A 24299-nucleotide genomic window follows, 5' to 3' on the forward strand; every position below is an offset into this window, starting at 1 on the left:
TGAATTGAAAGGAATACGAAAGGGAAACGTATTTTCCAGCAGTCACACGTTCTGTTTTTATTGTTGTACGTGCTAAGGGACCAAAAAAGAAGTTACTTTAGTCGTTCTATATTTTTGAAACGACTCGGCCGATTAATCGGTTATCGGACGTTTATTCGACCGCGTATCAGAACGCGAACGGGCATTTCCAAAAATTCCAGCCGGGTCGGGTACCTCCAGTAAGATGCGAGAGAGGTTCTGGAGAAGAACTTGATGCGACAGCAGGCTCACCACCACGTTACGGAACGGAATACTGAAAACAAGCCGACACGCAAATATACAGCACGATGAGGACGCGCTCGCGCTTGAAGCTTGAAGCTTGTTTCGTGGCAGAAAAAGACAATCTTACCCAACCTTCCTAAAAGCAGGCAGCAGAAGAAAAAGGCAAATATTGAGACAGTTGAGTCCGATCGGACTCGAAGATGAAGATGGCGAGCGGTGGCGGCTGTCAAACTCCTTATCATCGTGCGGCGGCGCCTCGACGTACGAGTTTGCCCCTACACGAGCGCGCTGTGGCGGCACCGAACGCAACTCGCTTCACAAAAAGTCGTCAACAACGCGCTAATGTTCGTGCCGTACTTGAGACCTTTCATATTTGATCGACGACGGTAAAGAGACTTGGAAAATACAATTAGCATTCAGCAATTTCTTGATGCTGCCTCAGTTTTCTTTTTGTAAAGGTCTCCCATGTCGCAACGGCCGCACTTTTACTCCGACTTACATCAAATCGTGTGAGCGATCGATCGTCCTTCAAACGCAAAGCCTCAGGTGGATTGCGACAACATCAGGAGACGGCTTGAGTGACATTTGTAAATGCAGCGCACACAAAAAAGGAACCCTTGGGACAAAAAGGTGCATTTGGGTTCGCTTTCACGGAAAAGGCCAATCGAGCAATATGAGAAAATCCAAAAAGCTCAGTAGCATCTTCAGAAAACAGGTTGAAAATCATCAAACTTCATTTCGCACACCTAACGGAAAAGACTTTTTCTCATTCGGTTTGAAGAGATACGACTTTTTGTTCGCCATTACGCATAACGAGTGCCAATAACTCAAATACCCGTATCGGTCAAATTATTGATTTGCAAAAGGTAAAGTCAGTGGCTCCTTACTGTTGTTGATCAAATGATAGGATCGGTCAGTCTGTGTTGTAGCGCCCCCGGTGGCCAAGGCAGGCACATCACCAGGAGCAGCGCAATGGCCATTCCATTGATGCAGTGTGACAGAGAAAAAGTTCTTTTTATTTGATTGAGTATTTTGAGTTACAAGCACGGCCACGGAACAAATTCAACTCGTACCTCGAGGCCGCAGTCCAATTGTTTCATTTTTGTTGGGTTTGTTAAAAGAAAATGTGTCATTTAAAACAACAACAAAAAAACAATTGGCGGGAAACATGAAAATGAAAAAAGCCAACGGTGATGATCTGGAGTTTGACACCTGTGAACTAGCACAAACGTGCGTGCGTGCGCATCACCTGGTGCGAGCGTGCCCGTTGGCGTGGCGGTCGTGCGGCGGCTCCATGATCAGAAGACACGACGGGGCGTGCTCCAAACCGTCCTTCAGGTTCGGCGTCTTCGGCGAACATTGACTGTCCAACGTGAACACCTGGCACGCGCGCACGCGCACACACAGCATAGATCAGTGATGTCGCACTACGCCAGCGTTAATTATATATTATAGTTGACATGACAAGAAATGTTCACAGCAGGCCAACCGGCGACCAAAGCGTGAGCGGCCCGCGGGCGCTTTGCACCCTCCGCCGTCTGGCGTGTGTCACTACTGGTCGCCGGCAAAGATAGATGCAGAAAGACGAAAGATGTGATTTGCGGTCGGAACAAAAAAGGCCTTCGACAGCGGTGCTGTGAAATCGGCCGGGCTCACCCGCGGCGTCGCTGACGTCTGCCGCCGTACATTTAAGCGGCGCCAGCTCAATTTGTTTTGTGTCGCGCGCATTCCCAACAGAACTTAACTCGATGCACTTTAGACATCGAGCTCCGCATACGCGCGACCGATATCGTCGCTGCCGGGGGGGGGGGGGGGACCGGCCGATGTCCAAATATGGTCAATTTCCTATTTGTCACAAATGGCTACTTTTGGTCTGTTATTTTCCCACATTATGAACCGATTTCAAGTCTCTCAACCGTCAACGGAGAAGCGCGGCGAAAGTCCTCACTCGCTCTGCGGGAGTCGTGCGGCATTTTGTCGCCTCAAGATTGAGAGAGACACTAATGAGTAAATAGTTAGGTCAGGGTTAGGTGCCGGTCGACGGGACGGAAGACTGACGCGGGCAGTCATTTGATCAATAACGGGAAGGACGCGGCCCCCTGAATTTCCTTTAGAAAATCGATTCATATTTGAATTCTTGGCAGTTGTTGTCCATCGAAAGGTGATAAGCGAGTAGCTGGGATCATTTCTGCACTAGTATCCGCAGTTTGCAGGGCGACACGTGCAAATTGGGCAACTCGCAGCATTTTTATCGAGCCGTTTTATGTCTTTCGTGTTACGCACGTTTGTCTTTCCCGTTATCCAAGAAGTGTACTTCAGTGGTCCGCCGCCGTCACTGAGGATTGCCTGAAATTTGAAATCATCGATTCCTTTGGAAAATAGGACTTGAAGCGTGGCTGTTTCAACGCGGGAGGCATTACCCAGATAAAAAAAAAAAAAAAAGGGCCAAATGGGAGTTTGTTTTTCTTATGCGTCTTTACCGTTATTGATCAAATGATATGAAAATGGGCCATATTGCAAAACCAAGTGAACGCCACCACGTGAACAAGCGCTTGGCGACGAAAGCGAGCCGAGGAACCCGTTCCAGAACCGACTTCCGGCTCTGCGGGGTGAGCGTCCGCTTCGGCCGTTTGGGTTGCGCCGGGTCGGGAGAGGGAGAGAGAGAGAGAGGAAAAAAAATAGGATTTGGGGGGGAGAGAACAACGGGCGCAACAACAGTAACGGTCGCGCGACGACTTGACGAGCGGTCCGGTCCGGTGACGTTGTCGTCGCGTTGCTTTGCGCGAGTGACCTGCTGCGCCATGGCTCGGATCCGCCAGGACTCCGCCTCGGCCGACGCAGACGGGGAGGGAGCGGCCACCTTCACTTCGCACGCGTCGCCGGAGAAACTGTCGGAACCGCTCTGGAAACACGACACCAGCTTCTACGCGTGCACATGCACACGCGCACACACACACACACACACACACACACACACACACATTACATGTGAAGGTCAGTAAAGCCTCGTTCTTGCAGAGGTGACCTTCCAGAAACCACCGCAATAAATTAACTCCACAAAGTAGTGAGCAATTATTTATTATCTACATTTAGAAGTTTGATATATGCAATCCAATGCTAATATGTGATACTTTATTGAGGTCCAGATGTTTTATTTGTCCACTTGAGGTCACCATCCACGCACACTGCGCAAGCGCGCACCTTTGTGCTCTGCTTTAGCGACGTGAACAGCAGCCCGTGCGGTCGTGGTGTTAACAGGCGATTTCCCACCTTAAGCATTTGCACCGTACCGCACACGGACGGTCCTGGCAACGTACAGTCTTCAACGGAAAGCATTTTGGGAAACCATTGGAGGTTTTGTAACGACAGTACTGTAGTTGCAGAAAATCAAGCTCAACGTCGCTCTTTACTTGGATTTCGTTCCCGTCGATCTTATTACGAGCGTGTGCATTAGCTATTCATCGGGCTAAAGTTGGCATTTGTGAATTTCCTGGAACTCTGACTGCGGCTTGCGGCTTTCCGGTCGTGTTCTTTTTGCTTCCTCGGGCAATTTGGTGACTTACAAATGTAAAGAGTTGAGCTGATTCAATAAGCTTACTTTTTCTGCTCAGAATAAGAGCCCAAAAGACGATGTGAGTCATTGCTGCCACATTCAAATCACTTCGCTAATAACGCTAACTGTATCGGCGATGAGCAGGTGACGAGCCGCACTACACGGACCTGTTAAAATCAAGAAAATCCGTAAATCAATCTGCAACGTGCGCAGCGCAGCGATATTGCGAGGGATTACGGTACCGCGCTGCCTCGTTTTTCGCATTATGAGGGTCACTCGAAACAATTTTGCAGGTTATGCAAACGTTATTAATGGCTGGTTCAGGGTCATTCTCATATCGTTTGAGCAATAACGGGAAAGACGTGGCCCACTGAATTTCCTTTTCCAAATCAATTCATTTGAATTATTGGCAGTTGTTATCCACGGAGCTGCCAACCTGTAGAAATTCAATTGGTCAGAATTTCCATGTTTTCAAAATGTTGTCAAGAACGTTAGCGTGGGACCGTTATGATGTAATAGGATAAAAATGATTCTGCAAACTGTTCAATTGCACATCATCGTCATCATCATGACTCTATAATCGTGATCGTTAAACGATGGCTTTAATATTTGTCATTCGAATGTTTTTACGACATCAGCCTCGTAACGGCGGACGGAGTTGCGGCCTGAATCAAAGCCGATGAGATTTTCACGTGCCGTCGGCCGAACGATCCGTCTGTGGATCAATTCGCCAGCACCAATTCTGTTTTCAGCCTTGGTTCAAAAAAAAAATCATCTGATCTCCAAAGTCAATGATAACTCAACACTCTATTTTGCAAACAAACAAATAACATTGCTGCTGCAGTGAATTGGACAATAGTTTTGCTTTCTATTTTGTGCAATACACTTCTTGTGCAGATGTCTTTGCTTGCATGCTATGTTGCTCCTGAAATGATGGACATTTCCCCATTATGGGACTAATTAAGGCTCTCTTATCGTATATTACAAATATGTATTATTCATAAACCAGGGGTGGGCAAACGTTTCGGCTCAGGGACCACAGTGACTTTGGAAATTTGACAGGCGGGCCGAGCCAGGACCAGATGCTTACATATCAAAATATTAAACCAACAAAAGGGCATTGTAGCGTTAATACTTTTAACGGGAACGGTGTTGTTTTGTCGATCACCTTTTTTTTTGCCGGTGCCTCAAAGTGTGGCGTTAGTTTGCTTGTGGCAATTCTCAGGTGTTCATCACTCAGCGGGGATCTGCAGGATGTTTTGTTGGCGGCCATCGCACTGAAAGTCTGCTCACGCACACGTCGAGCCAAACGCCACCAGCATCCTCCGTGACATTTTCCGGATTTCTGCACATTTGTCCGCGCTTAATGAAGCATCAAATTCATCCGGTTTGGGAGTTGAACTTCTCTCTTAAGACGGTATCGCCTTGGACGTCAATCAGTTCCATCTGCAGCTCCCGTGGCGCCGGTTCAGGGTCTTGCGTGACTGAATCCCGGACGGCAGTTTGTCAGATAAAGGTGTTCGGCCGAGCCCGCAAGCTCGATTCTAACCGCCGAGCCGCAGCCGTCGGTTCCTGCGTCGATCGGCTGTTCGCGTAATCGGCACGCTCGGTGGAAACGCGAGGGCCGATGTTATATTCCTCGACGGTTTCTTGACAAATGACAGTAGTACTAACATACAGCTTTTGATCGGACTTCTGTGACAAAGTATTTAGTAGTCCGTTCTATATGAAACACTCGGCGCTCGCTGTCGACTTTTCTTCGGCCCACTCATGGATGGAGAAGGGTTCAGAGCATGAGCAGAGTAAAAACAGAAGAGCCAAAGTCAAGTCAATGCATCACTGTACCTACTGCGCTACCTGGTGGAACCACTCGGCATTACAGGATAAGGTCAAATGAACGGAGTCGTGCTTTTGCTGATTTGGGCGATTTAGCATCAATCTTTGGCGGGCCGGATTGAAATGATCCAACGGGTCGGATGTGGCCCGCTGTCCGTAACTTGCCCACCCCTGTTCTAACCTGACCCCGTTTTCTCAGCTGACGTCTCCAGTGACATTCATCATTAATTTGTCCTCTTGAAACACTTATCAAGCAGCCTGCTATTTTCTTCTTCAAAGTCGGTTCCGGCCCGACCGACGTGGCAAGAGTAGCGTATCACCAAATGACTTCTTTGGCTGTTTTGCGACTTCATCACACAACAGCTTAGCAATTAGCATCATCCTTCTCCATCTTTTCCTCGGCCTTCCATTCGCGATAACGTCAACGGGGCGTGTAAGAAGCATGCTAACAAGCGTAGCTTATTCGCTACCGCGGGGGCGGCGATCAGTGACTTACAATGCGCTGACACCGGACGCAAAGGCAAATTGCGCCTCCCGGCTGCCACGTCATACAATAGCGTGCCCCCGAGCAGCTTTTTTTCTTCTCTTTTTTTTTTTTTTTTTAACAATATAGTGTTTATTTCAAATTCATTGAGGACATTTTCGTCACGGTGGCCGGACACAGCGCCATAGGCTGCTGGTGATGTCGGACACTGGATTTCTTTCTCCGCCAATATCCGCGCGAGTGATTTCTGTTACATAATACGGATGTTCTGTAACATTTGTCAGCTCTGTATCCATCAAAAGGTCATCATTGTATCAAAGAAAAAGCATTTAAGTGATATTTGTCAAACGTTTAATGCTAAAATGTCTTCACCTTTAGGTGTCGCAAATGAAGTGTCATGGTTTGCGACATGTTTTGTGAAGATGCTCATGACATTTTTCCGTTGATATCATTCGCTGCCATTGACGGCTTTAGAGGTCAAATATCCACGTTAACTGGGAAGGCTGGCAGTGAATGAGTTCATTTGTCTTTTCCATGAAAACTAACAGAAATCGCATCTTAGTATACAAACAGTTTGGTTTTTGGCTTCTTTTCGAAACAGTCCTTTTTCACTCCGGTTGTCTTTACCGTCGCTAAGTTGTTGCAATACACCAGGGGGATCTGTGCGCTGAAGCGCCAGGATGAGGCGGCCATTTTGCATTCACACAATAGCAAACAGCAACATAAATGCTGTTATTTCTGAGATATGAATGTGTACGAATTTGCAACGCGTTGAAACTATTGCATGTCTTTAGCTTTATGACAATTGTGTAAAGACAAGAGCGTCAAGGCTTTTATGAGTCGTCGGGATCATTTATGCACTTGTAATTGGCAGTTTCAAGGGCAACGTGTCAATTGTGAAACTCACACCCTTTTCATGAAGCTGGTAGTGTGTATGTACTTGCCTGTGTGTGTAGTTGCCTGTATGTGTGTGTGTGTGTGTGTGTACCTTGACAGGCTGTAAGGTAGCGGAGAAGGCGTCCCGCAGGGCACAACAGGCCAACCTCCACATTTCCTCCGTGAACACCGGACCCCCCGACACCAGCACGTACCTGCGGCCGACACGCCACCATCGCGTCAACGCCACGTGTGTTACACACACGTTACAGACGTGTGCGTGTGCGTACCTGATGCAGGAGCATCCCACTCTGGAGACGGCCTCAGCCGGTTGCGACACGCACGACACCAACAGCCTGAAGAGCTCCTTCAACATCACGTCGATCCAAAACTCGCAAGCTCCATCTGACGCGCAACACAACATTCGAGCTACGTTCGTAATCATTCGGAGCCATGATACGATACGACGGGAGAGGCCGTGACACGTCGGAAGTGACGCCAAACAAAACAAGAATGACGGGCGGAAACAGAAAGGCGAGACTGCTTTGTGCGACACGGTTCCCCTTTTCGCCCTCAAACCGGCGAGTTGTCGCGCGCATGTCGAGCAGTTGCGGCTGAAGACATTCGCGCAGCACCGATTCCGGGCCCGACCGGCCCCGAAGCGCTGTCGGGCTAGAACAGGGACGGCCGACTTCAATGGCGGCGTGGGCCCCAATTTTTGGGTTTCTTGCTGGACTTTTCTCTTAGCGCAGCTTTTGGCTTTCTTCTTCCCGCCGATTTTCATCACGGCGTGGCAACTCTTGCTCTGGCGCTATAGTCAGCCGTGTCTGCTATCTCGTGGCGAAAAGTGTTTTTACAACTTAAAACTGCTCTGTTACGGCAGAGGAAATTGATTTCAATATTTGTTTTTAAATGAATCTAGGGGCCACTCCGAGTGTGGGCGTGGCCATGATGTGGCCATGTTTGGCACCTTTACATGCGGGGGCCGCATGTAAAGGTGCAGGCACGCCAATGACACTTTTGGCTTGGTTACGATTCATAAAAAACAGTTATATCTTGAAATGACCTTGTATTATGACTAGATTTTCCAATATATTGCGACTGGAACGGATTAACTGCATTTCCATTCATTCAAATGGGGAAATATGCTTTGAGATACGGGCGCTACGAGATAAGTCCACGGTCGTGGAACCAATGAAACTCTTATCTCGAGGCACCCCTGGACTTGGACCGCAGCATCGAGGAACATCGGGGGGCGCGCGTCACCTGCGTGCGTGAAGGCGTCGACGTGCTCCACCACCAGCTCGCAGCAGAGGCCGACGGCGTGTTTGAAGTTGGCGGCGGCCGCGTCCCAGTAGGCGTGGTCGCCGTGGCTACGCTGCAGCCACAGCGACATGTCAGGAAGCAGCAGCCGCACCACGGCGAAAATCGCGAAGCCCGGACCTGCCAGACAAGGAAATCACAGCAAAAGACGACGATTAGAACGACACCCTTTGCAAATCTTTACAGATTTCCCCCAAAACCGCAGAGTCGCCGCTTTCCGCGGGCAGCGGCTGGACGAAGGCAGACGGCGCGCCTCGCGCCTCGCGGCCGCCTTGTGAGACGGCGGACTCCCTGAAAGTGTCGCCGCATGACGGCCGGGGCTGTCCACAAGTACCCAACAAAAAGAAAGCGAGGAAATATATTCGAATGAAAGCACTTTAGTCTTAAAGTTATCCCCCCCCCAAAAAAAAACTTCAAGTTACACCCCCCTAAAAAATGAATGGTTGGAAAAAAAAAAAAAAAAAAAAAGAAAAAGAAAAGTCAACACTGCACTGAAGTGTAAGAGGGTGCATGAGGACATTTGACATGATGAAAAGCATCCATCCATTTTCTGTCGTACTTCTCCTCCTGACGGGGGTCTTGAGGGCGCGCCGGCGCCCGATCGGGCGAGACCGGTCCGGACCGCTCGCCGACCAATTGCAGGGTAATGTAAACCAAGAGGCTTCAATGTTCATGTTCAAACGTGCGGGGCCACAATCAATCGTGACAAAGTCGATGACCCTTGCTGTTAACTAACTGTACACAATTTCGTTGTATATTGTCATATCATATTGTGTATGATTGAAGAAAAGAAAATGTTCAAGAACAATCAAATGCATCTAAATACTCAAACAAGTATTTTATAACTAGATCGGGCAATTTTGTGATTGCCGAAATGCAAAATGAAATATAGAATGATTTGGAACGAAACCCTTTTACACTACGGGAAATGATATATGAGCTGTCCCCAATGAGCTGAACAGTTTGAAGTGGGAAGGGTTTGAACCAATCGAGAACGGTTTCATTCAGAGGTAAAAATGGTTTAATTTGGGAGAAACGACTGGCGTACCGAGCGACAGACATCGAACAGGTCGGCCGAGGGTATCGACGGCAGTTGATGACAGAAACATTGTGAGAGCTGTGAAGAAACACCCAAAAACAACAGTCAGTGACATCACTGCCAACCTCAACAGGGCAGGGGGGAAGGTATCACAAACCGCTGTTCGAAGGAGACTTGGAGAGAAGAAATGTACAGGACATACCGCAAGATGCAAACCACTCATCGGCAAAAAGAATCGGAAGGCCAGATTGGATTTTACAAAAAAGTACAGAGATGAGCCCCAAACGTTTTGGGAACAAAGTTTTTTGGACTGATGAGACCAAGATGAACCTCGACCAAAGTGATGGAGAAAGAAAGGATCTGCTTATGATCCGAAACACACAAGCTCATCTGTGAAGCACGGCGGAGGTCATGGCATGGCTTGGGCTTGCACGGATGCTTCTGGAACGGGCTCATTAGTCTTTATTGATGTTGACACTCACGATGGTAGCGGCAAAATGAATTCTCGAGTCTACAAAATCATTTTGTCTGCCAATTTACAGAAACATTTATCCAAACTCATCGGGAGAAGCTTCATCATGCAACGAAACGATGACCCAAAACACACTGCCAACACAACAAAGGACTTCATCAGAGGGGAAAGAGCGGAAGGGCTTAGACTGGCCAAGTCAATCACCGGACCGTAACCCAATAGAGCATGCATTTGACCTCCTGAAGAGGAGACTGAAGGAAGAAACCCCCAGAAAGAAACAAGAACTGAAAAAGGCCTGGAAAAGCATTTCAAATGAAGAATACAACAGTCTGGTGAAGTCAATGGGTCGCAGGCTTGATGTAGAAATTGCAATAAGGGTTATGCCAACAAATAGTAAATGTTATTCCCTTTAAGTTCATTGAATCATGTGTGTTCCAATACCTTTGCTCACTTGAAAAGTGGGTGCCTTCAAACAAAAGGTGCTGCGTCCTGAGTTGTTTAACACATCTAGCTCGATGTAAATACCAAGAAATAAACGCTGGAATTCTGAACTTTTGTCTCGTATTCCTTTTTTGATCCGACGGCCGAATGTCTTCAGTATACAACAGAAACAAAGGAATTGTTACGTTTGGAGGGCACTGGAGGTGCGGGCGAGCTAGCGTGCTCACCAGCAGTCCAGATGTGTTGACAATTCACAGTTGTCATGTAAAACGAGGTAGCGGACCAGCGTCAACATCCAGCCCTGGACTAGACGAGCCGCGGGTTGACTAGCGACTAGTGGTATCATCCTGATCATTCACGTTTGTAAAACAAATGCGTATTAGTTCAGTCGACGACCGACGTGTGGAGTCAACAGCCGACGAGCCGATGGTCGCATAGTCGCTCGTCAACTAGTCCCAAATTGAGGCAGAGGCGGACAATCCTGATCCTCACAGGTTCGTATTCGTCGAGTCGACTAGCAACTAGCGGACTCGTGGGTTCAACCCCTAAAAACCTTAACCGCGTCTCAAGTTGAGGCGGGAAAATCTCAGCGAAAAAAAGGTCACCTGGCACGACGGCGATCTCTCGCAGCAGGACGAAGAGCAACTCCAGGGTGGGCGGCTGATGCCGGCGGGGGCAGTCGGACACGGCGGCCGTCAGCTGCTCCAGAAGAAGAATCCACACCTGGATCAGACCTGAGGGACGGCGCCACACGTCAGCAGGCGGCCCAGGGCGCCCGCCCGCCCGCCCGCCGGGCTCACCCGTGCCGTCGTCAAAGTCCCGCAGTACGCCGTCCAGCGCGTCCTCGCTGCCCGCCGACAGCTCGCGCGACCTCGCGGGCAGGCTGGCGAGCCGCGCCCCCAGGAACACGGGCTTGGACGGCATCTTGTAGATGTTGGCCAGCAGCTGAGGGGAGGAGTCTCGTGACCGACGGCGAGCGGAAGCCGGAAGTCGCTCAGCCGAACAATACGTGTCAGTTCGCATAATCGTCATCGTGCTTTCACGTACCGTCGGGCCGATTAAACAATTCAAACGTTCCGGCCCCGCTTTTAAAGACTCGTGAAGATGCCCTTTCTCACATTTCTTTCTCCTCGAAAGTAAGATTTTTCAGACTATTAATGGCAAAATGTCTTTACCGTCAGTTTCATGACATGCGTTTTGTGAAGAGCGACACAGGATTTTTCTCCTCTCGCTTACTTGGCCTTTTCCATGAAAACAAACACAAATGCATCTCAGGCCCGCCGGACCGCACCGAACCGTCGCCGACGCCTGTCGAAGCATTTGATGCTGTATATACAATATATTGTACTTGATCACATTTCTCAAACCATCCGAAAAAGAGCAATAGGCGGGTTGCCAAAGAGAGCGGACGCGGCTGAGAGTAAAAGCGCCACTGCGGATATCGGAAAGGAATCCGGCGGACTTCTCATTTGAACGTAGCGGCGAGGTACATGTCATTAGCGTACATTTGGGTCACAAGCTTCACTTTTTTCATCCTCGGGCACATGAGACGAGACGAACATAGCGAAGGATCGACGCAAAACAATATCTGACGCTTTATACTCGCCGGTCATTCGGCTGGGTCGCGGCGCGCCGCTTGCATAAAAACCCGCAAACGCATTTTCAGCGCGACTGAAAGCTCGCGTGCATTCGGGATCGGCCGTTGAAGTCCATCGGGCTCGACCGGAGGTTTGCGCATCCCGCGCGGAATCCCGAAGCAAAGGTTTGCGACGGGGGAAGGCGTTCCGCTCACCTGGGAGCATCTGCGCAGGTAGTCGAGCGCCGGCAGGCAGAGGTCGACGGAGCTGCGGGACGACGGCGTCGCGCCGTCGTCCATCTCCTTGCAGTCCACCTCGCCTGAGGAAAACCAAAGCGAGTCACACGCGCGCATCTGGAAGCGGCGACGGCTGCTTCCAGATGTCGCCTTTGCCACAGTTCACGACGTTCACGACGTTACGGGCTGGCCTCGTCCCCAAACGCGACACCCGGGTCAAAGCCCAATTTGAATCCCTTCTCGTCGCTCTGCTTTTCCACATCCAACACGTCGACATGCAATTCGGCGGTCAACGGGGTGTCTACGTATGCCTTTCTGTCTCTGTGTCGGCGGGCGCGTCTGCACGCCCCGCCCCGCCCCGCCCCGCCCCCCCACCTACCTAAGCCTTTGACGAACTTCATGAGGCACACGATGTAGTCCGTGGCGGCGTTGGCGAACACCTGGACGTCGTCCGTGCCGACGAACGCCTCGAAGACGTCAAAGACGGGCGCGGGACGCTCGCCTGCCGACCACGCCGCACAGACACGGCGTCAGCGCGTCGCCGTCAGCGCGTCGCCGCCCGGCGTCGCGTACCTACCCGCGCGGTATTCCCCCGGCGGGGAGTCGCCGGCCTCCATCTTGGCGCCGTGAGCGGTCCTGAGGGCGCTGAAGAGCGGACGCCAGCCGGACAGGATGCGAGGAGAACACATCTCCACCAGCTCGCCGATGGACGTCACCACCTGGACGACGAGGGCAAACAAACGGGCGCTCGGCATTCGCCTGGCATCCTTGGTAACTCGTCTGCCGACTAACAGCCACGTTCTCCCGTTTGCCTTTGTTTTTTGTTTTGTTTTTTTAAAAACTAGCCTGCTGAGAAGCAAGCCAACCAGGCAGCTAGAAGGTTAACTAGCCTGTTTAATAGGTCGCTAGCTTCGTAGTAGGTTTTCCAGTGGGAGGGAAAGGTCTGAGAACCCTTTGGAATGTCTTCATTCATTTGTCATCAAATGTGGTCTGATCTTCATACAACCACAAAAAGAAACAGTTCAAACTGCTGAAACTAAACAATAACCCCCCCCCCCCCCCCCCCCCAAAAAAAATAACATGCTCCCATTCACAGCAAAGGGAGGAAGGAAAAAGTAAGTGTACTGCTTGACCCTTGACCCTTGAGCAGCAAAGACCGCAGACGGACGCTTGCTGTCGTTGCACCTCATCCCTCGACATTATTTTCAATCCAAATGTGAAACCATATCATTGTTCTTGCGGGTTCAATTCAAGCAGACTATTTATTCTCGCGGTTCCGATGAAGATCAGACGACATCTGATGACAAACTTACGCAGAAATGTTCAAATGTGTTCTCCCGGCCCTCGAAAGTCGTATTCGGCCACGATCGAAGTCGTTCGCTAAGTTAGCGGCCGGTCGCGTCACCTGGTCCTGGACGTCGTCGTCGCAGAGTTCCAGCTGCATGATGTGCTCGAAAGGTCGGAAGAGCGCCTCGTTGAAGTGGAAGTGAGGAGGCTCGGTCCGCCCGCTCAGAACCTCGGTCAGGACGTCGTGGATGAAGGAGACCGCCTTCTGCGACACGTGACGCTCCTTGTGGCACGCCGCCTGCGGGGTACGCGTGTTTCAAGGCGTCCTTGCGCACGGGCAACGTCACCGCGCCGCAGTAGCCCACCTCCACCAGGTGCGGCGCCACCACGCTCCAGGCCCTCATCTTGTGCAGCAGCGGCCTGTCGTCGTTCCGGACGATCCTCAGCGTGGCCTCGCCCAAGCGGAAAAGGTGCAGCGAGCTCCGACGCGCCCACGTCGACTTGGCTTCTCCTGCGACGCCACGCAATACTTCAAACCCAAAAACCCGCCGTGGAGATTTTCCCGTCGCTGATAGAAAACGCCTCCTTTGATTTCTTCCGTGACCGAACGAGCTGTCGACATTTTTCTAACCCCGTCCGGTCGCTGAAAATACGAGCCTTCGCAGGTCGGCGGATTTGGCCGCCGTTCGGGGACACGGCGTAAATGGGAGCGAATGTGGTTCTTCTGTAATACGGCGCATCATTGTAAAAATTGACGGCGAGGAAAATTATTATTTGTATCAGAAAGCTTCAGTTCAAACTCCAACACTGTCACGATATGGAACTTATTTTGTTTTGTAGTAGAAGAATAGACGAGATGAAATATTTCGTTCATATCGCCAATATCGATATGCAGCAAGGAATGTCGCGTTGCGTGTTGTTGTTTCTTTGCACGTTAAGGACAAAAGTCCGGTTTTTGTTTCAATTCCTCGTTTGAAAAAAAAAAAGACCGAGTTGCAGCTGGCTCCTCGTGCGGACTGAATGGGTGGCAACAACGGGGGACGGGAATAAACACTCAGCCACATACCGACAACGACGAACGAGTTCCTTTTTGGAACAGTGAACTTCGGAACCGCGGACCCAACTTTGAACGCGCTGGCATCGAAAATGAACTTCGCCAACACTGGCGGCTGGGAAGCGCCGACCTCGGGTCCGCACGTTTCCAAATGGGCAGCGCGATGGCCTTCCGCCGACTCCTCTCTCGTCATATGCAAAACAACGTGAAAACAATTCCGCTCGTTGCGTCGAGTCAAGTTTGTCCTGGAGTCGCTTTTTCCAAACGTTGTTACTCAAACGGCTTCAAATATTGCGACCAAATTGTTGCCAACACTGACTGCGCTTTTGCAAACTAGCAGCTCCACGGAGAAATGGTTCGGACTCAAATGTCCTCGCGTTAAATGGCTAACTTACAACTTGTACACGGCGTACGTGTTTGTGCGCGTGTACCCGGCGTGGCGAGCGAATAGTCTCCCGTGTCGGCGACGGCGTGGAAGAGTTGGCGCTGAGACGCTTTCCTGAGCTGCTGCAGGAAGGCCACCAGAGATGCCAGGTTGAGCTCGACGGACGCTTCTTCAAACAACCTGAAAACAAGACCGGGGGCCGAAAAACGGAAAACGCACCGTTAACTTGGTTTGGTCGTCAAGTGCTGCTGCAAGAAAGAAAAGGTGTCAAGACAAGTTGGAAGACGTCACATCACGGACTTGTTCGGGTCTCCGCCATAAAAGCAGCAAGAGTCGACGAGGTGGAAGAAGCAATGGCAAGATTTGCGCGATGTCGTCCGAGCCGTCGTTTCGTGTTAGCGGCTAGCTCGAGCGTTCGACGACGCGCGGGAATACGCAACGACCTTCGGCGTTCGACTCGCATCTCCGTCGATTCGAACTAAAGGTGGCGCCGCGACCTCGACGCACGAGTTCAATTTGTCCCGTGACACAAAAGCGTCGCTTCTTCCGTCATCTCGGAAAGGAGCCCAAGCGGCAGCAGCCTCTCGCCCGAAGGTAGCTGGGATAGGCTCCGGCATGCCGGCGACCCTTGTGAGGAGAAGCGCTACAGAAACTGGAGGGATGGATGGATAATCCTCTTTTCTTCTCACCTGAACTGTAGCCATCTGGAGACACTGCTAGATATAACTGCGTGTCTTCTGCATAGCTATGGTAGACAACAGGAAGGTTATGAAGAATTCGACCCGAGGGTAGCATATACAAGCTGAACAGCAGGGGTCCAAGAAGTGACCCTTGAGGGACCCCATATGTCATTGCCATTTGATTGGAATCAAAACTTCCAAGGGTCACGAAATCAAGCCTATCCTCCAGGTAGGACTAGAACCATTGAAGGACTGTTCCGTTGAGTCCTAGCCACGTTTCCGACCTGTTCGGCAGTATGTTGCGATCTCCTGTATCAAAGCCGCACTGAGCTCCAACAAGACTAGAACTGACATCGTTGCCGTCACAGTGTGTAATTCTCTTTGTTTGATGTTAAGCTTGACAGTCAACTTAATTGGCAATTAAAAGAATCAAAGAATTTTAGGGATCGGGTTAATCGTCACCTGTCAGCCTGCGTAGACAGCGCGCATACGGCCTTGGCCGCTCCGGACCCGGTCATCAGGCTTCCGCCTTTCAGGTCCAGACCGCGCCCACCTCTGCCGCCCTGAACGAGAAGCTCCCGGACGGTCGGCGGCGGCGTGAGGGGCGGAGTCGGGCCGGGATCCGGGGCGTCGGCTTCGACTCGGGCCTCGCCGGCGGGCTCCGGGACCCGGCCCGCGGGCGCCTCCCGCTGGCGGCGCCGGGCGAAGGCGGGCGGCGGCGGGGCGTGAGACGACGGGTCGCCGAAGTGGGCGTGCTCCAGAGAGCTGACGTACTCGCTCACCCTGACGCGCGCGCGCACACACACACACACACACACACACACACACACACACATTACATAATTGCTTCATTCGTGATAATAATACAATAAACCATAAATGATCAAATTTTAAAAAATGAATTTAATCATTTCATTTTTATTTCATTCGTGTTTTCTTGACCTACGAGTTTTATATGTTCATAACTTAATTTACCCAATTGAAAAGCAATACAAATTCATCTGTCCTCGCCAACCCGAAGACTTCGGCCCGACCGATTAAACGGACGATTTCTTTTTCCCCCCCACATGAACACATTACAACAAAAGACAATGACATTCAATCAAACAACAGTACAATAATACATATACGTTTTAGTTTAGATGATTCGGCCGATTAATTGGTTATCAGAATTTTATCCTGCCAGATTTTGGAATCGGTATCAAAAAAGAAAATCCATATCGGTCGGGCCTCCCAAAAACACCCCAAATTTGTTTTGTCACACGTTTTGACCACAAAATTGCACTGTATTGTAGAAAAACGTAATGAAAGAGAATGTAAATAAAAGAAGCGCTTTTGTAAAGTTTGGACCAGCCAGAAGGCTGGCTCGCCGACAAGCGGTTCGGGTTAGTCTGCGTGTGAGCTTCGGTTTGCGAGTTGCGGGCGACAGCAGCTCCTCACGAGTTTGTGTGTTTGACTGTTCAGTAAATGTTGAAGTCAATCCGCGACGGTGGCTCTCCTTGCCCGCGGGCCAGGGCATCACACTACCGTCGGCGTTTCTTTTGAAGCTCGCTTGGAACTCAAATTTTGCCTCGCAACACAACAACAACAAAAACACAGACCAAGCGACAGCTCGTCACTGAAAAATCTCATAAGTCAAGGTAACACCGTGACGGCTCAATTCATTTCAATTTTGAAAAATGGATCAAAATAGAGGCGGCACGGTGGCCGACCGGTTAGAGCGTCAGCCTCACAGTTCTGAGGACCCGGGTTCGATCCCCGGCCCCGCCTGTGCGGAGTTTGCGTGTTTTCTCCGGGCACTCCGCTTTCCTCCCACATCCCAAAAACATGCATGAATTGGAGACTCTAAATTGCCCGTAGGCGTGACTGTGAGTGCGAATGGTTGTTTGTTCCTATGTGCCCTGCGATTGGCTGGCAACCAGTTGAGGGCGTACCCCGCCTCCTGCCCGATGACAGCTGGGATAGGCTCCGGCACGCCCGCGACCCGCGTGAGGAGAAGCGCGACAGAAAATGGATGGATGGATGGATCAAAATAGAGCGTGTCATCTATCGCTTTGTGTGCACGTGCCTGTGTGTGTTTGTACATGACTATACAGTGTGTGTGATTGTGAGCAATTTTTGTGTGTGTATCTGTGTGCGCATGAGTGTGTGGATGTATGTGTGTGTGAGTCTGCAAAAGTGTGTAGACCTTGTGTGTGTGTGTGTGTGTGTGTGCGTGCGTGCGCACCCTGACACACGTACACACACACACGCGACTCTGCGTTCGACGCCCACCTGAAGACGTGCGTCCAGCAGTCGCGGTTGTGACTGCCCATCTCCAACGCCACGTTCAAGATGGCGTCCATGCACAGCACGTGCGCGGTGTGCAGGCGGACGCCGTGCGGGCGCGACATCTGCTCCAGACGCTGCTTGACTACAAACACACACACGCGCGCGCGCACGTGAAGTCGTCGTAGCTGACTGGGCGGCCAACAGAGTTTCTTGAAAAACATCCGTGGACGCCCGCTCCGTTCGTTATTCCTAATCGAAGGGAAACGACTCAGCCGCGACATCGACGTATTCATCGATATCCCGAAAATTCAGGGACATCTATCCGTGCTCGGCTACTGGCCTCCCGCGGGACATATTCATCTAAGATCGTTTAAACGGGTAATCGATCAATTGTATCGATAGCGGGAAATAATGCATTGGATCGGAGTCATTTTCATACCATTTGATCGACGACGGTAAAGACGTCTCACTGAATTTCCCTCCGCAAATCAATAAATCCGACCGCTACGAGTATGAGAAATATTGGCAGAAGTTATCCGTCCGACGGTCGCGACGGTTCGCACGTGTGCGATCACCTTGCGTGACGGCGTCCCCCTCCCTCTCGTCCCGCTCGTCCCGCACGCAGGAGGCGGCGGCCATCTGGGCCAAGGCCGACGCGCAGTTGCCGGCCACGCCTGCGGGCACAAACATCACGCGCAGCATCCAGAAACAAGCGGTTAAGATGTGCGCAGGACAACGTGCTGCTCCACCGCACGCGCTCGTACACACACACGGACGCACGGACGTGACGACGGACTTCGAGGAGGCGTGTGCGCTTGAGAAGCGGCGCCGCCTACCGAGGGCGCAGCTGAGCGTGGCGGCCTGTCGGAGTCCGTCCAAGCTGAGACAAATGGCGTCTCTCTCTCGCTGGCTCTGTTCCCTGGCGAAGAGCAGCGAGGTTCCGGAGCCGCCCGCCGCGCGGCCCGTGAGCGGCGCCGACAGAATCTCCGTCAGCTCGCTCCACACGCCCGTCAGGAGGAAGCGCGAGAACGCGGCGCCTTGGGGAGGAGACCGGCGTTACCGTGGCGACACGCGATCGCGTCCCGGCAAATTGACCCCGCGCGGTACGCACCCGCCGCGACGGCGTCGCACGGCGTTCGCTCGCGGGAGGGAGCCGATCGGCCGAAGCTGCCGATCAGCTGACCGCCGATCGCGCTGCTGCCCAGACCGTCGATATCTGCGGGGAGGGGCGAGGGCGGCAGTTATCAGTGTGCGTGCATGCGTGCGTGCGTGCGTGCGTGCGTGCACATGCGATACCAGTCAGCATGGTGATAAGAGGCGCCGCTTTGTTGTCGGGCGCCGCCCGGTAGCCGGCCTGAGCTAGAAGGTCTCGCTCCAGAACCTGATGGTAAACCTCCTCGATCCACGCCTGAGACAAAACCACCAGCACGCCGCTGCTCTGGATCACGCGCACAAACTCCTTCTGCAAGACAAACACCAAGGGGACACACAAGCAGGAAACGGTCGATAATCGGCCGGCGGACGGCGGCCACTTGGCGAGCGCCACGGCGCCCTCACCGGGCCGAGGGCAGGAGGGAGCGCCCGCAGATGGTAGAAGTTGCAGTTGCACAGTTTCAGGTTCAGCAGTAGAGTGTAGAAAGACAACAGGTAGACACCGTCGGCGTTCATCAGTGATTGACAGCTCAGAGTCAGCCCCGCCCCCACGCCCGGCGAGGGGAGCCCACCTGTCGGAAAAAAAAAAAAAAAAACACGCTCGGTCGGTCAATGCAAATCTTCGAGGCGCGACGGGCACGTCGCACGCGGGCGCTGACCGGCCTGCAGTCCCGAGCAGAAGTCGCTCGAGAAGTTCTGCACGCGTCGGTCGAGTTCCGCGACGGTGGCGTCCAAGGCGAGGAGTCGCGGCAGCAGCGCGCCCAGCGAGCGCACGAACAGACGGGCGCCGTGCTGGTCGGCCTCCCGGTGGCACAGCAGCTCGAGCGAGAGCGTGGCGGCCGGGCGCGGCGAGCGCCGCGCCGAGGCGTCCGACGGACCGCGCTCGTCCTCGTCGGCCAGAGCCGCGTCGTCGGAACCCGCGTCCGATACGTCCGAGCGGCCCGAGTCCTTCTCCGCCGCCATCGAGTACTGCTCGCACGAGTCCAAGTCCGTCCGAGACAAGTCCTGCTCCTCCGCACTGAACGCGCGCACACACACGGCATACGCACACATATTCACAAATACATATATAGTTCCCGCATACGCACACCCACGCGGACACACACCTGAAGTTGCTCTCGCTGCAGCGCGATGTCGGCACCTGGTGCGCTCTGCTTCTGGATTCCACCGACAGGAAGTTGGTGATGTCGGGGTACGCGAGGGCGTGGCTCCGTTGGACTACGTCGGGCGGAGCCGCCTCCTTCCCGTCTCCGCCCTCCTGCCGCGGACCCGCCTCTTCCTCTTCTTCAGGGGCCGCGAGCTCCGAGTCCAAAACGGCGCAGCCCGTGTCTGCGGTGATGCTAATGCTAACGCTAACGTCGGGGCTACGCTCCAGGGTGGCGCCGGAGGGGGAGGACAGCACGCGTCTCTGCCGCAGGAAGTCGGCCTCGTTCACCTCCACGGACGCGCGAGACGACTCGGTGCCGTTCTTCAGCTCGTCCAGGCGGCCGACCGACAGACGAACCTGAACGCACGCCAGGATGCGGTGTCATGACCGCATGATGTCACGTGACAGGATGTGACGGGACAGGACTTCACGTGACATGATGTCATGGGACATCCTGTCGCGTCCCGTCACATCTGTAATATTTGATGACGACCGCGGTCGTGAAGACATTTTGATGTATCAGGTCACAGAAGATGCGTCAAAACACGTGTACCTGCTCCGGCGTGAGGCCCCGCCCCTGCGACAACTCCTCCAGCGCTCGCAGCAGAGCGCACGCACACGACACGCTCCAGTAACACGCCTCCACGCCGCCCTTCACACACGCCTGCTTCGTGCCGTCCATCACACTGAACACACACGCTCCAAATTATATCGTCAAGTAGATGAGAAGAAAAAAAAACGAGCCGACTAATCGGCGTTGTTTGAGCGGGAGACGGGGCTTAATCACGCGATGTCGTGACACGGCATCATGCAACGACGTCACCTTGATAGCATATCAGTCACTACGTGATGTCATATAAGTCACGTGACTTGGCATTGTGGTCCGCGCTAGCTGTCAAAGGTCCAAATACGTCAATCGACCAATGGCGGGTATACTGACAGCCGCAGCAGGTCCAGGTAAGATTTCCTTTTGGAGAAGGATCGCTTCCTGTTCTCGGGCTCGGCGAGGCCTGGTCCGGCCAGGTCGAACAGCCTCTGAGGACTTCCCAGAATCTGGAAACAAACACCGCACGCACGATTTCACGCCCGGTGCGGGACAACGCGGCGACAACGCGGCTCGTGACGACGCAACGTCAAATGTCGACGGCACGCGATGTCACAAGAACGGCCCCCCCACCTCCTTCATGATGCGTATGGCCTCGGTTCGGTGTTGAGGCGGCGGGTAGAGCAGGATCCTGTGGTAGAGCGACTGCAGCACGGGCTTCATGGACTCCACGCAGCTCACCAGCCGAACCAACTCGGCCGCCACGTAGCACACGCTACGTACCACCGGCGCGATCCTGGCGGGGGCGCCGGACGAGCAGCCCGAGCCTCGGCCGCGGTCCGACGGCGCCCCCGCGGCCGCCTCCGCCTCCCGTATCGCGCCTGGAAAACGCGCCGTTACCGCGGCGAACGGGACGCCCGGCGGTCGCCGCGGGAACCTACCCGGGCAGAGTCGCTCTGCCTCTGCCGCCCCCGTGTGGCCGTGGTGGGAGCTGACGGTTATGTCGTTGACCGGATTTCCCATGATGGCCACCAGCGACGGACACAGCTGCTTCCTGATGGAAAGAGAGGGGGAGGAGTCTCCGTGATGATGTCACTAGTGCCGCTAACATTATACTGTGTGTGCATGGGAGATTGTGTGTGTATTTGTGCGCGTGAGCGTATGCGTGCATGTATGCGTTTGTGCGAAAGAGTGTGCTAACGTGTGTGCGTGCGTATGTGAGTGAGTATGCGAGTGTGTGTGTGCGCACGCGCACGTATGCACGTGGGTGTGTGTACGCGTGTGAATGTTCGTGTGGGCACGTGAGTGTGTCTGCGTGTGTGCGCGCGCGTGCGTACCAGACGAGATCGGTGAAGCGTCTGGACAGGTGCATTGTGGGAGGACAGGAGCTGAGCACGGACAAGATGCTTTCCAGGTAAAGAAGTTGCAGCAGCTGCTTGTCACTGAGGATAAATGCACAACATCGGAAACATAACGGTTAATCCGATGCCCCTGAACGCATCGTGCGGAAACGCTACAGGCGTACGCCACATCCGGTGCTGTTGCCACGGTGATGACACGCCGTCGTATTCACTTACCGGTCGACCGACTCCAGCTTGTCACAGAAGAGAGTCAAGACCATCACGACATCATCGCACAGCGCCTGGCTGGTGGGCGACACGTCTGCGTGTCACACACGCACACACACACACACACACACACACGTGTGTCAAAATGTAACACACAAATGAAGTTATGACATACTTCAAATGATGAGAGGATTTGATGTATTGAGAACCGGGGTGTGTACCTCTTCTCTGCAGAGAGGAAGCAGTCGGCTCTTCTCCGTCTGCTTCCTGCGGACGACACGTCACAACTTTTACTCCGACCTGCTTTGTTCCCAGCTAGCCTGAACTCATCACAACAACCCCGTTCACAATGTTTCCGTCGGTACTTTTGGACACAGTGTGAAAGGGGTTAGTGACATCCAACTGTGTGCGCGTGTTTGTGTGTGAGGGTGTAAGGGTGAGTGTATTTGTGTGTGTGTCAGAGGTGGGAAGTAACAAAGTACTTGTACTGTACTTAAGTAGATTTTTCAGGTATCTGTACACGAGTATTTTTGTGGCAACGTTTTACTTTTACTTCTTATTTTTTTTAAACACATATCTGTACTTTCTACTCCTTACATTTTAAAAGTGTCAAACCTTTTCAAGTTAGGGAGAATGCGAAGTAAAAAGAAGAACGGCAAAAAAACGGCAAAACCGCATCGATCATAGCCATCGTAGATACTTTGAGCCGCTTGCCTACGGCGACGCTAAGCTAGTGGGGGCAAAGTGTTGTTAGCTTGTGGAAGTCTAGCGCGCTGGCAGTAAATTGTCACGTTGAGCCTTAACATATATTTCCAGCATATTTACTTGCCCACTGCCAAAACAAAACTGAAAATCCTAAAATGAAAACAGCCATAATTTGCTCATTTTCAACTAGTTTCGGTCAAACGAGCAAATAAATGTTTCTGAATCAAAACTAGTTTTTCGTTGTTGTTGTAATTTTATTTTAATATTGCAAATACATGCTTGTCTTTTCATTTAGGCTGATCTGTTTTCATTTTTGTTTATTTTGTCCATTGTTGTCCCCAGAGAATGCATGCCAATCATCTGGAGTAGGGCTGTGAAAATATACAATTAAATGACATTTAAAAAAAAAAAAATTTAAATCAGCTAACACCAGCTCTAAATTGACCACAAAAATTGGTCGACGCAAAAAATTCTGCCTCAAGGCAATATAAAATAATAATAAAAGTATATTTGCCCCGCCTGGAACCATTTGGCCAATGTCCATTTTTACCGCACGGACATTTGTTGCAGATGGACGCACTGTTGGGCCAGTGGAAAAGCACACTGGAGCGTCTCCAAACGTACATAACAGTGTTGCGCCAAGTACCAATACCAGTACTATTTTGACATTAAAAAAATAGCACGGAACACGTTTGTATTTTTTCGTACCGGTAGTAAATCTTTTTTTAATAATAATGATTAAAAAAACAACCTCACCCTACGGCACGCAATTCATCCGCCGTCGTCAAGGCCAGTACTCAAAAAGCCGACAGTCGGCCAACCATCGCCTGTCTTCCGACGAGTTGCGGGTTAGGGGGGAGAACGAAATCTCCTACAGACGCGTTAGCCGCCGGGACGTCACCTCACGAGGCTCGATGGGCAAAGTCAGCGTTCTATGCGGCGGATTCAAATACGACAATACTGCGCGCTCAAAGCTTGAAACACGAGTAAAGCACGTATACATTTCAAAATCATGAATATAGTCACGGAAACAAATATTACACGCTTGTTTGTTCGGTTTCGAGTTGATTCTTAATGTCTGGTGCAACTAACAGTCGATTTGTTTGGACAAATATAATGAGGACAATGAAAATCGCTCACAACAGTTGAATATAAGAGCTGATCTCTCGCTGGAGCCGTTTTCCATGGTTTTCTTGATAATTACCAAAATGATATTTAAGAATACATTTAAGCATTTGGTTTCTTCAAGTAAAATGCCTTTAGTGGTAACAAGAATTATAACGAACAAGAAAATGAAGAAACCAACGTGGTCTCCTTTTTTTTTTTTTTCCATGACTGTCTATATCATACATATACTGGATCTATATGTACAATTTTAGATACACACAAACACACACGTATTTGTCAT

At 51.7% G+C, this 24299-nt stretch overlaps 1 protein-coding gene across 18 annotated transcripts in view; it reads right to left on the reverse strand.

Annotated features, from left to right (window-relative positions):
• Positions 1-24299, reverse strand: part of arfgef3 (ARFGEF family member 3) — a 37926-nt gene that overhangs the window by 6896 nt on the left and 6731 nt on the right. For 11 of the 18 annotated variants that reach the window (XR_009769487.1, XR_009769488.1, XR_009769486.1 and 8 more), the window contains 31 exons: positions 22408-22453; positions 22196-22280; positions 21956-22060; positions 21560-21672; positions 21252-21499; positions 21015-21127; positions 20628-20760; positions 20034-20431; positions 19587-19945; positions 19333-19499; positions 19072-19237; positions 18887-18991; positions 18612-18812; positions 18351-18449; positions 17779-17917; positions 15967-16287; positions 14853-15004; positions 13751-13896; positions 13504-13683; positions 12676-12817; positions 12478-12600; positions 12078-12181; positions 11086-11230; positions 10891-11019; positions 8277-8453; positions 7301-7415; positions 7123-7225; positions 3053-3184; positions 1511-1641; positions 389-397; positions 214-292 (listed from right to left, as the gene is read on the reverse strand). Coding sequence is in view for 15 of the 18 variants with exons in the window: in XM_061690728.1 (XP_061546712.1) it covers positions 214-292; positions 389-397; positions 1511-1641; positions 3053-3184; positions 7123-7225; positions 7301-7415; positions 8277-8453; positions 10891-11019; positions 11086-11230; positions 12078-12181; positions 12478-12600; positions 12676-12817; positions 13504-13683; positions 13751-13896; positions 14853-15004; positions 15967-16287; positions 17779-17917; positions 18351-18449; positions 18612-18812; positions 18887-18991; positions 19072-19237; positions 19333-19499; positions 19587-19945; positions 20034-20431; positions 20628-20760; positions 21015-21127; positions 21252-21499; positions 21560-21672; positions 21956-22060; positions 22196-22280; positions 22408-22453 (4665 nt within the window). In the remaining 3 variants the exon portion in view is untranslated. The remainder of the gene's footprint in view (positions 1-213; positions 293-388; positions 398-1510; positions 1642-3052; positions 3185-7122; positions 7226-7300; positions 7416-8276; positions 8454-10890; positions 11020-11085; positions 11231-12077; positions 12182-12477; positions 12601-12675; positions 12818-13503; positions 13684-13750; positions 13897-14852; positions 15005-15966; positions 16288-17778; positions 17918-18350; positions 18450-18611; positions 18813-18886; positions 18992-19071; positions 19238-19332; positions 19500-19586; positions 19946-20033; positions 20432-20627; positions 20761-21014; positions 21128-21251; positions 21500-21559; positions 21673-21955; positions 22061-22195; positions 22281-22407; positions 22454-24299) is intronic. The other 7 variants (XM_061690735.1, XM_061690731.1, XM_061690740.1 and 4 more) reach the window with 3 other exon arrangements.

This window comes from Phycodurus eques, chromosome 11 (genome assembly GCF_024500275.1).
Source record: "Phycodurus eques isolate BA_2022a chromosome 11, UOR_Pequ_1.1, whole genome shotgun sequence".
Lineage (NCBI taxonomy): Eukaryota > Metazoa > Chordata > Actinopteri > Syngnathiformes > Syngnathidae > Phycodurus > Phycodurus eques.